Raw genomic sequence first — 15,213 nt, 5'->3', positions numbered from 1 at the left:
AGTGTGTAGCCAAAACATGTATGTAATGGCTAAAGAATAAAGTAGGCTAATGTCTGCAGCAGGGAATATAAATTAAATATCAGGGCTCTGTGTCCAACAATATTTTCAATGTGTTTGATTTATAGAAGGTTGCTTTTATAATGACTACTTAATAGTGTTTTTCAGTGTAGACGAAAATACTACTTTGTTAATATTGCCCCTTACAAGTAAAGCGGGTAATACCAGCTACTTATCCGGGTAAACCACCGTAAGGGAATCCGATTGCCAGTGCTGACGTCGTTCTATGATGGCTCTAATCAAAGTACTGACATGATCTCCACGAAAGTGACAGAAGGCTGTCACGGCTGTCCTTCAATACAGAACCCTAGGCAGAGCTCTACTTGGTGAATTTGCAATTCATTCTTCTCTGCTAAAGACTTTAGCCTCTGTTTAGCTTTTGTTATAACATACACAAAGTATAATATACACCAATTACAGACGTGTATTTCTGTTAGAAAAATACATATTATAACTAAAGAACATGTAAATAGAGGCACTTCAATAAGCTAAGTGTTCGCGGTTATGAGCATCACCCAACAATTTCTAGTGTCTGATTTCAGTGAGCCCATCCCTCCCTACTCATAACAGAGGTTGTGATGTGATTACAGAATTTAGGAGACATCAAAGTAAATGAGGGCAGATCGGGAGAAATCACGGAGCATTATTTCATCCCCTATCACTATAGTGAGATGAGAGAAATTAATTTGGCGGAGGAGGTGGGGAGGGCGAGGAGGAATGTCAAAATACTTACTGAAATGGGATAACCGGATTAAACCAGTTCCCTTAGGACAGAAAAAGCCTCATGTTAAATTAGTCTGAAAAAATCATACAACATAGTCGGATGATGATAAAAACTAGGAAGTACGATTTGAAGAATATCTCGACCACATCCATGCAAGTGACTGATGTTGTGGCATCATTAACTGATAGTCATTTCAGCTCTCTGCCTGGCTCTTATGGATCACTATATCTCACCAATATGGATACTATCGATATGAAGGTGTTGAAACAATTGGAGCAGGCGTTTATATATTATCTGTGTGTTTCATGTGTACGGAACATGGGTTCACATTCATTACTATAATGTGTATTCATACACATGCACAAAACCTTTCGGGGGTGAAAGCACAAAGCAAACAAGGCATTCTGATCTATTTCGTAGAAGACGATGCAGAAATATTTAAAAAAGGAAAGACCTGGAGTTTAAAGCCATAAAAACAAGTTATTACTCATATATTCTGGAAAATCAAGATTGATTTAATTTGTATTGCACCTTAATTATTGGAGAAAGACAATACTGATTTCTGAACATACGATGGAATGAGCAACTTGAATGATCGGTCCTTCATAGAGATGTTTTCTGTGTAATTGGTGATAGGAAGCTGAAGTTTGGCAGTGAAATGGATGGTTTCCTAGACGTGCGCAATGCTGAATTAGATTAGGTGTTAATTTCATAAAGATTTAAATGAAAAGATGCCACAAAGTCTCTCAGAATCCTACTTTTCATATTTCATTAGGCATAAAATAGCAATAGATGCTTCTAAATACTTTTCAGTTTTGCAAAAGTGCTCAAATATACTTAATACTATTGTGCCGCATGTGTTCTACTTAAATGTGATGACTAAATCAATAACTAATTATAATTTTGATGAGAGCGAAGATCGAAAGATACCATTTACGTGCCGTTTCTGTCAATGGGTTAAATAAAATGTGACTGGCAGACGATGGTGTCTTGAAGCATTACTTTTCCCAACCCCAGATCATCATAAAAACCAAGAAACACGTGGATAGCCAACCGTATTAACAAAGCCCCAGTTTGGTTTATTTCGCTTCTCTCTAACATGGGGAGCATAGGGCCTGGCTTTGGTACACTTGGTGGGTCAGTTAGGCTTGTGGCTCTACAGTGGCCTCTTGAGTTAGGTCGTATGTCCAAGTGCCAAGCGGAATCCTAGGCTGAAGGCGTACATGAAAGCGATGGTTTTGTGTGTATACCACATTCCTTATGGATACGGTTCCCATCACCAGTACAGTCCTGCACACCCATGGCTCTCCCCATGAGCTCGGTACCGTCTGCAGCACCCAGGACAAAGCACGCTCATGCAAAAAGGATGTGCCCTGGCAAACTTTTAATAAACGGACAGTTAGAGACGTAAAAAGTTCTCTTTCTTGATTCTTGGTGCTCACAGACCGCTGAGGAATCCCTTCTCTGAGCAGCACAGAACAAGAAGAGCTGGTTGACAAAACATTTTCGTTACAAAGGTGTGTCAACCCTGAGCTTGGAATTAAGAAGTTAAAATCTGTGATTTATATATAGAGAGATATAAAAATAGATGATCATACTAAGACTAAAAAAGTGAAAGAAATCTCCATGTCAATACTATATATATATTTTTTTGTCTTGACTTTTTTTGTTGTTGTGAGTTATTTTGTAAGAGAATGCCCTTGTGATGCAGAAACCAATTGCCACAAAGCAAATAGTTAAAAAACGAAAACTCACTCACAATTGGATCTAATTGCTTGTAAGTTCATGAAAAGAACTCTTACTTTGGGAGCGTAATGAGCCCAGGGGCAGAAACATCGAATTAATGTCAAACCTGTGGCTAAAGCAAAGCTCTTGTTTCATTGAAGATTATTTTCAATTGAGACCCTTGGGGAGGATGAATTGGTGGGAGCCTCCACTAGTCACTGGAGATGAAGAGAAAAATCTGTGCCAATTGGATACAGCGGACAGACATCAAGAGAATTAAGGAAAATGGTGCCATCACTGAAATTGAAATCGGGCAAGGTGGGAGAGAGGTGCTGGGTCGTGGCAATTTTGCTCTCGTATTAAAGATGGAATTCTAAATTTAGTATCAGTACCCCCAAATCAGTTTGGTATTCTGTGGACAGAGTGCAAGACGGTACCTCCAAGACAACACTGTATTTTCACCACATTAAAAAAAATTCAAACTTTCTCTCCCAAAGCATTTTGCAAACCTGATTTATCACAGAAAAGCTTACACTGGGAGTCGGCTGGCAATGCCGACCTCACAATGGTAACGCTCTTTTAGTTTTCTCTCTTGTTTGCTCCTTTGTTGAAAATGCAGTTGTCTTGGGGTTTGGCCTGATTTTACAAGGAAAATTATTTTCTTCCTGACTTTTTTTTTTTTTTTAAACGGGAAAAAAAAAAAAAACTCACAACGTGAGATTCCTTTACTTCTGCAGCATAAAAGCAAATGAAGGTAAGAAAATCTCCTGGTACGAAAGATTTGAGTAAGAATTCTCTAGAATAAACAAGGTCCCCACAGATAGCTGAAGGAAAGAGGAAGCAGTCCAGTCTGGCACCCGGTACTCTTTGGGCAAACAGAAAGGGAGGCAGAGTGCAGTCCTGCTCTCTTCTCATCGAAAACGGTTAAGTTGTGTGGCATGGTCCATTGTCCAAGAGTGTAAGAAAAGAAGGGAGTTGGCCGTTCAAATAGCTAAAATGCAGTTTCATTTGACCAAAAACCCAGGATTATCTGCACAGTCTTTGCAGTGCCAGGACCATGCAGACGAGAGACCCTGAGAGCAGGGAGTGGCCGAGCTGGGCTGCGGAAGAGTCTACTTCTCTCCGGTCGGGGTCCACGGCGGGGGCCTCGGTGGTGACAAACTCAAATTCCGTGGGACACACGTCGTCCATGCACCCGCTGCCACTCCCAGAGCCACTGGATTCATCGCCTGGCGTGGGCAGATTGAAAAAGACAGTTAGACCACAGCTTGGAAGGCGTAGGGGCACACACTAGATGTGGGCCAGGTTGTGGAAGGGCCTCCCTGCCCCCAACTGCCGCAAGGGGTTTGTTTGTAGCGGGCAGGTTTGTGGTGGGCGGGGAGACCGTATGGAAATAGATGTCTGAGACACAGGGTTGACTGATATCCAGTTACCCAACTTAAGAAACGTGTGAAACCTGAACCGGACAAGAGGCCATGCCTACCCATGTTGGCTTTCGAAAGGTACTTCTTCTTCTGGCTGATGCTGGTATGTCAACCCAACTTCTCTGGGTCAGGGTTGAGGTCTATGGCTAGCTGCTTGTACGTGCGGGGCCCATAACCCAAGGATGGTTTTTATATTTCCCAGTGTTTGAAAATGAAGGATGATACTTTGGGACACATAAATAGGGTGTGTGTGAACGCTAAATCTCAGTGTCCACGTATGAGGTTATGTTGGAACATAGCTGCCCCCATTCGCTTATGCGTTCATTGTCTAATTCTACATTCATGTATGGCCCTCAAAGTTGAACGTATTTCACAACTGGCTCTTTCCAGAAAAGGTTTGCCATTCCCTGCTGGGAACTAACACCCAAGTGCCCACTGAGTATGTCATCTTAGCGTGACATCTTCCCCACTTGCCCAACATGCCTTCTGGGCCTGCTGTATTCCCGCTTCTCACGGGTTGGTTTCTTCTTGTTTCACAACCCTGTGTCTCCAAACTGGGTCCCAGTTCAGTCTCCATTAATCACTAGCTGTGTGAAAGTACTTATCACCATGTGCAATTGTATCACTAACTTGCTTGTTTTCTTGTGCCTTCCATAAGAATGTACACTCGTTGAGGGTAGAGACTGTGTGTGGTGTATACGGTTCACTTCTGAATCCCCGTTGCCTTTAATGGTCCCTAGAAGGCAGCAGATGCACAAGAAATACTTGTCGAATAATTAAAGGTGCCTTGGGAAGTATCTTCAGCTTCTGTGTTTCTTCAGCTCAACAGAGACAGTAACATTTGCCTCTCAGAGTTTGTGTGAAGGCACCCTGATAAAATGTGGGATGGCACCAAACCCAGTGCTTGCAAAGATGCCTGATAGAAAAAAAGTATGGTTCCTACAGCAAGAAGGACCTAGGTGTTAACCTGCCATTTTTTTATTGAAGTGAACTAGGGCAAGCCAATTAGCTTCACTGAGACTCTCCTTTCTCACCTGTAAAAAGGAGAATATTCATTCATTATCTATTTCACAGAATCATTAGGGGGTATACGTGAGATAATGTTCCTGGAAGGACTCAGGAAACCGTAAACCTGGTCATGACATTTACTCTTTCCCCAACTTGCTCAAAGATTCAGTCAATAGAGCTAAATTCCTCCCCGTTGGCCTGAAACAAGGGTGGGCAGGTTGAGCTGCTCCTGAAATGCTGGCACCATCATGACTGTTAGATGCTACATTAAGTAAAATCAGAGTAATGCAGGGACCCTTCTAATGTCCCCCTGAATAAACATGGCACAACTCACCACAAGGTTTTTTTTTTTTTTTAATGGGACATCTAAATACCAAGTAAGATCACTTGATTACACTATACCAGGTTCTCAATATTTTCTAGGATTTATCTTTTGGCCTTTATGAGGGAGAAAATGCCCATTAATTAAATTCAGAGATATCAGAACTGCTAAGGGAATTGCTCTTAACACTGGTATTATGAACAAGAAGTAGTATAACCTTTACAAAGATATTATTAAAGTGATTTAGAATATTAAAAACGTGGTAAGCAAATAATGACAGGAGATTCCAGCTGAGAGAAATAATGGCCCCATCTCTTTCTGAAAAGGAATCAGAAACGCAGGAATTTAAGGGGCGATTTTTTAAAATGTCAAAAGCAGGAAGGGTGATGGCTATAAGATGTGATAATGGCTTATATGACAGATGCTATCCTAAAATAGGGGGCCAAGTATGGGGCTTGGGTTAGAGCTAAATGATGCTCTGAACTGTTGCTAATTTTTAGTTTCTTTCAAGGGAAAGTGGGGCACGATCTCTTCTCAGGCACACTCCCTAAGCTTTGCAGATTGACATGGGCATAACCTCTTTAGGTCAGAGAGGAGAGAGAAGCAAGGGCAGCCTCAAATAATTCTTACGTTCTCTTGAATTATTTATTCCTATAGTCATTCTCCAGACAATAAAGCATTTCATGAGATAGAGAAGACGACGGATGCATTCAGAGGAGCGAAGCTAAGGAAGGAGCAAGGGAGAAGCAGCAAAGGCTCAAAACCTTGTGGAAGGTTCTCTTCTGAAGAAGAAGAGGTTTAGAGAAATAATAGGAGGACTCTCAGGGGGTTTACAGTAAGAAAGTCTCATGGGTTGGCCATTAGCCTGCATTTAGAAAATTAATTTTTGGGTTACTTAAAATGGAATAAAGCACTACAAATTTTCTGCAGGGGACAACTCAGTAGGATGATGGCTAACACTTAGATGACTTCGTATCTTCCATCTGTAACTTGTTTCTTTCTATCTCATTAATTCAAGCACACAAGCATCATCTTTTGCTTCAGTGACCAAATTACAGAGTCACTGGTGACTCCACAGCTTATGTCCCAGAAATCTTTTCCTAAGAACTCTCTGTAAGGACACATATCTTTAAAAAAAAAAAGCCCAAAACAATAAAACACACCCCCCCCAATTTTTATAGTTATGCTTCTTAAAATCACTTACACAAACTCCAAATTTCACTTCATGTTCACTTATTAGTCTTTCCAATCACTTCTGACATTTTGTGATAGCTAATAAACTAGTCGTGTGTAATACTGTACTAACGTTTCATTATTTCTCTCAATATTCCAGATACAAATGTCCATGGTTCATGTATGGGAGTGACCGGACAGAGAGAGAGCTAATGCAGTTGAATCCCACGGCACATGAGATATTATCTCAGTTCCTTTACAGATGGCTGCAAATGAACTTCCTGATGACCCAACCTGACACTCAAGATATAATTTTAAGACCCCAGTCAGTCAGTGGTGAAACAGGGATTCCAGCCCAGCCTCGTCTGAGCAATCTTCAGGACATTCTTCTTTTGGTGGTTGGGGGAGTGGTTGGGGTAGAGATGTAAATGATGATGGGGGAAGGAGAAGATGAAAACATTACTTTGTTGCTTTATCGTTAATAGATCAACTGGCAGATGAGACTTACTTTTAGCTTAGGTAGCACTGAATGTAATCCAGCGCAACTAATCCTTAAGACCGGTTGTGATTTGGGGTGCCTAGTGGCTCAGTCAGTTTAGCGTCTGACTTCAGCTCAGGTCATGATCTCATGGTTTGTGGGTTTGATCCCCGCGTCAGGCTCTGTGCTGACCGCTCAGAGACTGGAGCCTGCTTCAGATTCTGTGTCTTCCTCTCTCTGTACCCCTCCCCAACTCATGCTCTGTCTCCCTCTTTCAAAAATAAGATAAACATTTAAAAAATTAAAAAAAAAGACCAGTTATGATTTTAGGATTTTAGTAACTGTCTCCTAAGCCCTGCGGATCAGAGCTCTCTGTCCAAAGGACCATAAACAGCTCTGCAGATCGGGCAAGAATGACATAAGATTACAGGTGTACATTGGTTTTGAAGGAAAACTGTGGCATAATCTACCACCTATCTTCACTATGGAAGTTACTGGTACCGGTAAAGACTTCCTTACTCGTGTCCTGGAAGTTGACATCGTTGCCATTGTATGCGTTCTTTAGTTTGTTGGTCATCACGCGTAGAGCCATGATCTGCTGCCTGATGAAAGTGTCGGGCCGTGTGATGTCCACGTCTACCTCAGGGTTGTTAATCTGGTTGGTCAGCCCATCATTCATGATCTCAGGCAAGTATCTGCAGGGTCAACAGAAAGAGAACAGATTAGCATGAGGCAAGAGGGGCTTCGGTACCAGGTTGTGCTGTGCTGTCTCTGACAGTGGGCCGGAGCTTTGGCAACAACTGGCTCTGCTCCTGCAAAAGAAAAAAAAAAACAACAAAAAACAAAAAAAACAAAAAACCCAAAAAGTGAAAACAAGGAGGAACTTTTCTCAGAGGGAGATAGGGCTATAAAAAAATGGTTTCAGAGTGGTTTTTAAAATGATACTGAATATGCAGGGAGGCTTGCCTACAAAGGAACATTCAGTTGCAGACTTAGACAAGTTGTTTCTTAAAATTAACTACTTTCTTCCCTCCCTCCCAAATGGTAGATACTGAAGTCAAGGGCTTGCTAGCTTCCTCAGCTCTCTGGTTAATTTTGCTAAGAACCGAACTTGTAAATGATACACGCTCTTTAGTTCTCTTGTACGAGGATGCTCTTTCTCAACTGAAGAGGCCTAACCTCAGACTCTAATCAGAAGATACTTCTGGATATAAAAACCCATCTTTGGAAAGTTCGAGGAGTAACCAGTGAGCGCTGGAACGTTTGAAGCGTCCATCAGGGTTTTTATTTTGTAATAAAATCTTGGATCTAATGTTCGATATTGGGCAAAAGAGAAGGGTAAAATCTAATGGTTCTTTAATTATCTCACTGGTAATAAAAGGGCATATTCCTTTTACTTGTACTAAAAATTTTAAACTGTCAATTCCTTGATGTTGACTGCCCACGCTGCCTCTGTGCATTTATACCAGTGGAGACTGAAGGTCTCAGAAAAGTGCTTGGAGCCCTCTCTGACTCCTCACTCTCGTGACCTGCCTGTTCGCAGCCCCCCTTCTCCTCTTCTCCTAGTATTCCCTGCACCTGCTACTTCTGTCTCATTTCCTGTGTCCCTCCTTGAGTGCAGACGGTACCAGAGCCTCAGACCGACTTCCCCGCCCACCTCTTCCTTTGTGGTGCGTCTTGGCACACGTGGTCTGACTAATTTTCACAAGCTACTGCTTTCATGTCACTGTTCTGCTTGAAAGCTTTTGGTGACAGTAGCTGATGCCTACCGAGCACTTACTGTCAGGCACTGTGTTAAGCCCTTTGCGTGTATTTTTTTTTTTTAGTGTTTTATATTTATTTTTGAGACAGAGAGAGACAGAGCATGCACGGGGGAGGGGCAGAGAGACAGGGAGACACAGAATCCGAAGCAGGCTCCACGCTCCAAGCTGCCGGCACAGAGCCCGATGTGGGGCTCGAACTTGTCAACTGCGAGATGGTGACCTGAGCAGAAGTCGGATGCTTAACCGACTGAGTCACCCAGGTGCCCCCCTTCATGTGTATTTTTAAATTCAGCCCCCGAGGAAATCTAAGAGGTAGGTGCTATTTTATCCCCATGTTGCAAAAGAGAAAACAGGCCTAGTGAGGATGAGTAGTTGTGCAAAGTCACAGAGTTAATGGATGGCAAAACCGCGAGTTAAGCCCACTAGGTCTAGTTTCAGAGTCCACGTGTCCAAACAGCGCACCATACTGCCTGGGTGATCACAAATGACAATTCACATTTTATAGCTCAGCAAAGCCCGTTTCCATCCCGTCTCTACTCATGCTGCAACAATCCCTTCAACAATCCTTGTCTTATAGAATCTATACCTGTATACATCTTATATCTGCCCGTCCCACAGGGTTTCCTTGCCTGCGAGGCACTTTCCAATTTAAGTCCCAAATATCCTTAAAGACCCAGGTCAATCTTCACTTCCTCTTTAAGATAATTTTCAGCTTTTAGAGACCTGCTCATCCTTCCGGAGGGCTGCCAGGTTTGTCTGGGCATTTGGTGCACTGCACAAAGTCACCTGCTCAGGGAGGGAGTTGGGCTGAAATCCAGCCTGAATTCCATGCCCACAAAGCTACACACCTGCAGGGCACCATTCACCAAAGGGACACGCTTTTCTTTTGGGGAATTGTTTTATTTTCAAACATTTCAATGCATACCAAAGCACAGACAACACTGTAATGAACCCTCAGGTACCCATATGGGTGCCTTTTTCTAATTCTTACAAAGGTGCTATATTTGTCTTTGTCCTGGTAAGAAACAGATGGCACACTCAAAGAGGTAATAAAGAGAGTTTGAAGAAGAGACGACTTATAAAGGTGGGAACAGGGAAACCAGCGCTGGCTGACAAAGGACCCCAAGGCTGCTAGCAGCAGGAGAGCCCCTGGGAAGGAACTGCCACCAGAATGAGCAAGAACTGAAGTCACAGACGGTCACCAAATGATGCAGCAACTGCTAAACCAAGGCCACTCAGGGGAGGGAGCCGGGGAATGACGCCCTGACCTCTCTAGTCCCTCCTTCTGACCACGTGCTGCCTCCCATCAGAAGAAGCCCACTGGAAGCCAGGGGCAAGGGCACCCAGGTGATGTGGTTTGTAGAGATTCTCATTCAGGGCACCGACCAAGATGGAGACAGGAGGAGTAGATCTCAGGGGAATCAGGACATCTAGGACAGGGGCGCGTTGGCTGGGGCCGCCCTGCCTCGCTGCGGTCATCATCATTCCTGCACGGCCTCTACTGTGGTGCCCTGTAAGCTGGGAAGATGTCCATTCCTCTGTTTTGTCCTTCCTACTTACTTATCCCTGTACAGTATACACCCTCTTAAAATTCTTCCCCTTCCTGCAGGTGATTTTCCAAGTTCTGGAAACCAAAGGCTCTCTATCCATCAGCCTCCGAAAGAAGAAATAGAAACACACAGAAAGATTTTCATATTTAAGCCATTTTTCAGCTATTGAAATCTCATGCATGATGTATTTGTGTATGAATTGGTTTATCCATTTTAAATCAGAAGTCCTCTGAATGAGCTCCACATCTTCATCCATATTTTGAACAAAATCGACTTCACAATGTTCACCACGTAATGAATAATAAAACACACAGAGCACATTGCAAATTCTTTTCCACAAAGCTTCACAGTATTTACTGCCCTAAAAAATGCCCTAATTGAAAATTTTAAAATTTGGACACCATTTCTCTTTATTTTTGCAGCAGAGCATAACTTCTGTGTTGTCTCTCACTATATCTGGCGTATTAATAAATTCTTGTTAGATTCCACACTTGACTCCTAAAATATAACATTGGATTGACTGTTGCTGACATCAATTATATATCCGGAGCTCCATGAGCTCTACTTAATTCCAAAGCCCACTGGAATGAATGCTAGAAAGTGCAGGCTAGCCTTTGCTGACGCAGGAGTTGAGAGTGGCCGAAAGGTGACCGCCCGTTCTGGGGCTGCCCCTCGACATTTTGGACGACGGTTCCTGCAGCAGTACCTGTGCTGAGTCAGGGGAAGGCTTTGTTGCTTTCAGATGCTGTGTGCGCGCCACTAGCCAGCCGAGACTCATTTATCAGCAGCCGCCTGCGATAGCTTACATGGGAATGCGACCCCCTGGGAGTCTGAGCGTCCAGGAACAATGAGACGCTGCCAAATAAACCCAGCCTCTAACTGTGCCTACCGATGCTCAGCCACTTACAATAAAAACAAGTAACAATGCCCCTGTGTCCTCAAGAACCTTTTCTCCTTTTGGCGTATTCAAAGGGTAACTTCAGATACAATGTGGAAACTGACACAGAAGGCACAGTTGAAAAAGAAAATGGCCATTTTGTCACTCCAGAGGTACCTCCTAAGGCCAAACGTATGGATGTCCAGAGTGCAACTTGAGGGATCCAGAGAAGCCCGGAACTCAGGCTTGATCGCTTTGTGAAACACTCATAGCCCGAAGAAATGGATGCATCTTTGAATCCATACTATTCTTCCCTTTATTAGATTTGGCACCAGCTTCTTCGTGTATGACAGCATTCTATTTTTGCATCAGGACAGTTTGGGGAGACATGGAAAGGAAGCAGGATCTCGGTACAGATAAGCCGGGCTCCAAGGCCGGGTGCACATTTACCCGGCGCGAGGAGAACCCGGAAATGAGGACAGATTGGAAGGTGTAACAGGGTGTCATTGTCATGTCACGCTTCTTGCTGGGTGTGGCAAGCAGGTGGCATCCGTGAACAATCAAGCATGGAGTCCCCACTCTGGGTTACCTTCTATTTTGCAAGGGCATGTAGAGGAACTCGATCTTCAGTAGTCTTGCAGAATTCATTTTTTATCGCATTTGTTAGGGTCCGAATGTTTGTGTTCCCCTCAAATTCACATAAAAACATAATGCCCAAAGTAATAGTTTCTGGAGGCGAGGTCTTCGGGAGGGGATTAGGTCACGAGGGCAGAGCTCATGAAGGAGGCCCCAGGGAGCTAGCTCAACCCTTCCTCTAAGTGAGGACACAGCTGAAAATCTGCAACCCACAGGAGGACTCTCACCCGACCATGCTAGTGCCCCAATGATCTTGGACCTCAGCCTCCAGAAGTGTGGGAAATAAACCTCTGTTGTTTATAAGCTACCCAGATGTGTCATTTTGTTACAGCAGCTCGAATGGGCTAAGACCACATCTCATTTCATATTGTGGATACAGGCCCCCTTGATTACATCTACACATTAGAGCCGATTAGGGTGAAAGAGTCCCGTAGGAATTTGGCCAGGTGGGGGGCACTTATACATTCAACCTTGTGGGTGGCTTCAGGCTCTGTGCTGGGACTCTCCTGGCAGAGGTGACACTCTCCGTCACCCTCTGTTGCCTGACACTACAGAAGGTTCCCACTGGCCAGCCTCAGTGCCTGTCATTGTCACCATTCAAAATCACTCCTTTCAGTTGATCTATGAATGGGCTTGCCAGGAGGACAGACAGGTTAACCTACCTGTATTTGTATTTCTTATCACCTCATTAATGCCGATGGTTGTTCTGGCATAAGGAGCTGCACAGTGGGGGAAACGGACACACAGTTCTCACGACTTAATGGGATTTGAAAGCCAGTAAAAGTCTGAGACGGGAGACACCTATAAGGAAGGTTAGCCTGGTGGTACCCTGTGGGGTCAGCAGGAGCCAAGTGGAAGCCAGGGCAGGAAGGGGGGGGGGCTGGGGTCCCCAGGTGCTGGCCTGGGTTTGTTTTTAAGACAGATGCTTCTTTCTCCTGCTCCTGACACAAGGCACACTGGACAGAGAAAGGTAAAAGCGGGGGCACCTGGGTGGCTCAGTCGGTTAAGCGTCTGACTTCAGCTCAGGTCATGATCTCGTGGTTCATGAGTTCGACCTGCACGTCGGGCTCTGTGATGACAGCTGGGAGCTCGGAGCCTGGAGCCTGCTTTGGATTCTGTGTCTCCCTGTTTCTCTGCCCCTCCCCCATGCATACTCTGTCTCTCTCTCTCAAAAAAAAAAAAAAAAATAAATAAATAAATAAAGCATTAAAAAATTAAAAAAGAAGAAAGGTAAAAGCGGATTCAGTCCTGCTCGTTGTCACAAATGAGCTGCATTCAATCCATGTCTCTCCAGCAAGTTCTAATTCTAAGCTACGTATTCATTTATTCCTGTGGGTTTAAGAGTCTTATGAAATAGTAGAATGTTAATACAGGTCCTTGTCTGGAAAAAATTTCTGAAATTTTTTTTCCCTTCTTTCCTGCCATCTCCTTATTAGTAAAACTTGATCTGATCTGAAATGAGGCTAATCATACATTTCACTTATCCCACTGTAGTGGGAATAGTAATACATCTTGCTGCAGAAATTTAATGTGTTTGATTGTGAGTTGCAGCCTATGGTATATGCACTCTGATGATTTTTTTCCAAAAATCTAAAAAAAATTTTCGAGTTCAGAAACACATATGGTCACAGGGATCTCAGAGAAGGGATTGTGAACCTGTGGTACCCATAACTTCTTTCAGAGTCTTTCTTCAAATCTAAGTTTTAAACTTCACATCTGTTTGGAATGGCTATTATTTTAAAACAAAACAAAACAGAACAAAACAAAACAGAAAATAACAAGTGCTGGTGAGGATGCAGAGTGGAGTGTAAGCTTTTGATTGTCCAGGCCTCCATTTCAAAGACACGCATCTTGAGTCAACATATCGGCCACTAGCCACTAGCAAAACAACCAGGTAAGGGGCTAGACTGCTCTCACCCATGAAGGTTCCCTTTCAGGAAGCCCTCAGAAACCTGGAGAACTCACTGCTTGACTGACCCACATCTCCCTTCCCATGCCCTAATTCCCACACATAGGTTTTACATTAGTAAATTAGCCAATCAACAGTGAACCTGAGAAACTCCAGGCACCCCACACTTAGACCCGAATGAAGGTAAAGCCCAAGGTCATCCCCACTCCCCTTGACCTTGCTGTGTGGCTCTTGAGCATGCCATGCCCTCTCCAGGTCATAGGTAATACATCTTGTTCCTCAAAGTACCCTGATGGTGTCTTGCTGAAGTGCATCCTGTGATCATAATAAGAACCACAAGAGCTGACCCAGCCATAAATAGGGGCGCTGGTTGCGGAAATGTCTACGGAGCCTGCTGTGAGCGATGTGTGACGAGGCCAGCAGAGCTGGCATTCCTGACTGAAGTTGCTACCATCCATAGGCTTGGGAAAATGGAGAAATTGGAATTCTTGTGTTTGGTATAGGGTGTGCAAAATGGTTCAGCGCTTTGGAAAACAGTATGGCGGTTCTTCGAAAAATCGGACTTCCCATGTGATCTAGAAATTCCACCTCTGGAATTTTCAATCTGAAAGAATTGAAAGCAAGTACTGGAACAGAGATTGCTATGCCTCTGTTCATAGCAGCATTATTTACAACAGCCAAAAGATGGATGCAACCCATGAGTGCATCAACGAATGCATGGGTACCCAGGTGTGGTCTATATGTACAGTCCACTCCACCTGAACAAGGAAGGAAATCCCGACATGCGCTACAGCATGCGTGTACCTTAAAGACACGCTAAGTGAAATGATCCAGACACAAAAAGACAAATCTTGTGCAATTCCACTTATATGTGGTAATTAGAGTAGTCAAATTCAGAGAGGCAGAAAACAGAATGGTGGCTGCCAGGAGGTGGGAGAGGGAAGAGTGGGGAACGAGTCTTTAATGGATTCAGGGTTTCAGTGTAGGAAGAGGAAAAAGTCCTGTGGATGGTTGGTGGTGATGGGGTACAACAATGTGAATGTACTTAATGCCACTGAACTGTTACATTTAAAGGTGGTAAAAATGCTGCATTTTACGTTATGTATATTTTACCACAATTAAAAAAAAAATCTCAGTTTTAAGTGTAACTTTTCTGAAGTTCTTGATATAGTTTCCCTTCCCCCTTTCCTTTTTTGTTTTTGTTTTTGTTTTGACTGGAAAGTGAAATTACTCAAAGCATACTGTGACTTTATGACTAAAGTGGGTTCAGACATTCTTGAAGGCTGCTAAGCTAGAGTTGTCTATGACATTAGGTATTTCAATGGGACGTGACCCTGAAATACGGTCAAAGGTGCAGAGACTGACCTAGGACCTGTGATCCTTTGGGGCCCAGCAGTGTGATTGTGGGCAAGTGACTTAGCTACTTTATATGATTATATATTTTATATTTACATGAATAATACTTACCTTATTTGTTCCATAAACTGACATATTGAAGAAAGTATATGAAAATGCTTAAAAATCTAACATACTACACAATTCTAATGCATTCTTATGAAAATTAAAT

At 43.3% G+C, this 15,213-nt stretch overlaps 1 protein-coding gene across 1 annotated transcript in view; it reads right to left on the bottom strand.

The window, feature by feature from the left end:
- Window positions 1-426: 426 nt before the first annotated feature.
- GPC6 (glypican 6) overlaps window positions 427-15,213 on the bottom strand; it is a 1,112,749-nt gene continuing 1,097,962 nt past the window's right edge. Inside the window, exons 8-9 of the mRNA XM_030312699.1 lie at window positions 7,431-7,606; window positions 427-3,735 (exon numbers count right to left, since the gene is read on the bottom strand). Of these exons, the coding sequence (XP_030168559.1) occupies window positions 3,533-3,735; window positions 7,431-7,606 (379 nt within the window). The 3' untranslated portion in view covers window positions 427-3,532. The remainder of the gene's footprint in view (window positions 3,736-7,430; window positions 7,607-15,213) is intronic.

The sequence above is a fragment of the Lynx canadensis genome, chromosome A1 (genome assembly GCF_007474595.2).
Source record: "Lynx canadensis isolate LIC74 chromosome A1, mLynCan4.pri.v2, whole genome shotgun sequence".
Taxonomy (NCBI): domain Eukaryota; kingdom Metazoa; phylum Chordata; class Mammalia; order Carnivora; family Felidae; genus Lynx; species Lynx canadensis.
Note: the sequence above shows the minus strand (reverse complement) of the source record. Positions and strands in the feature narration are given on the sequence as shown.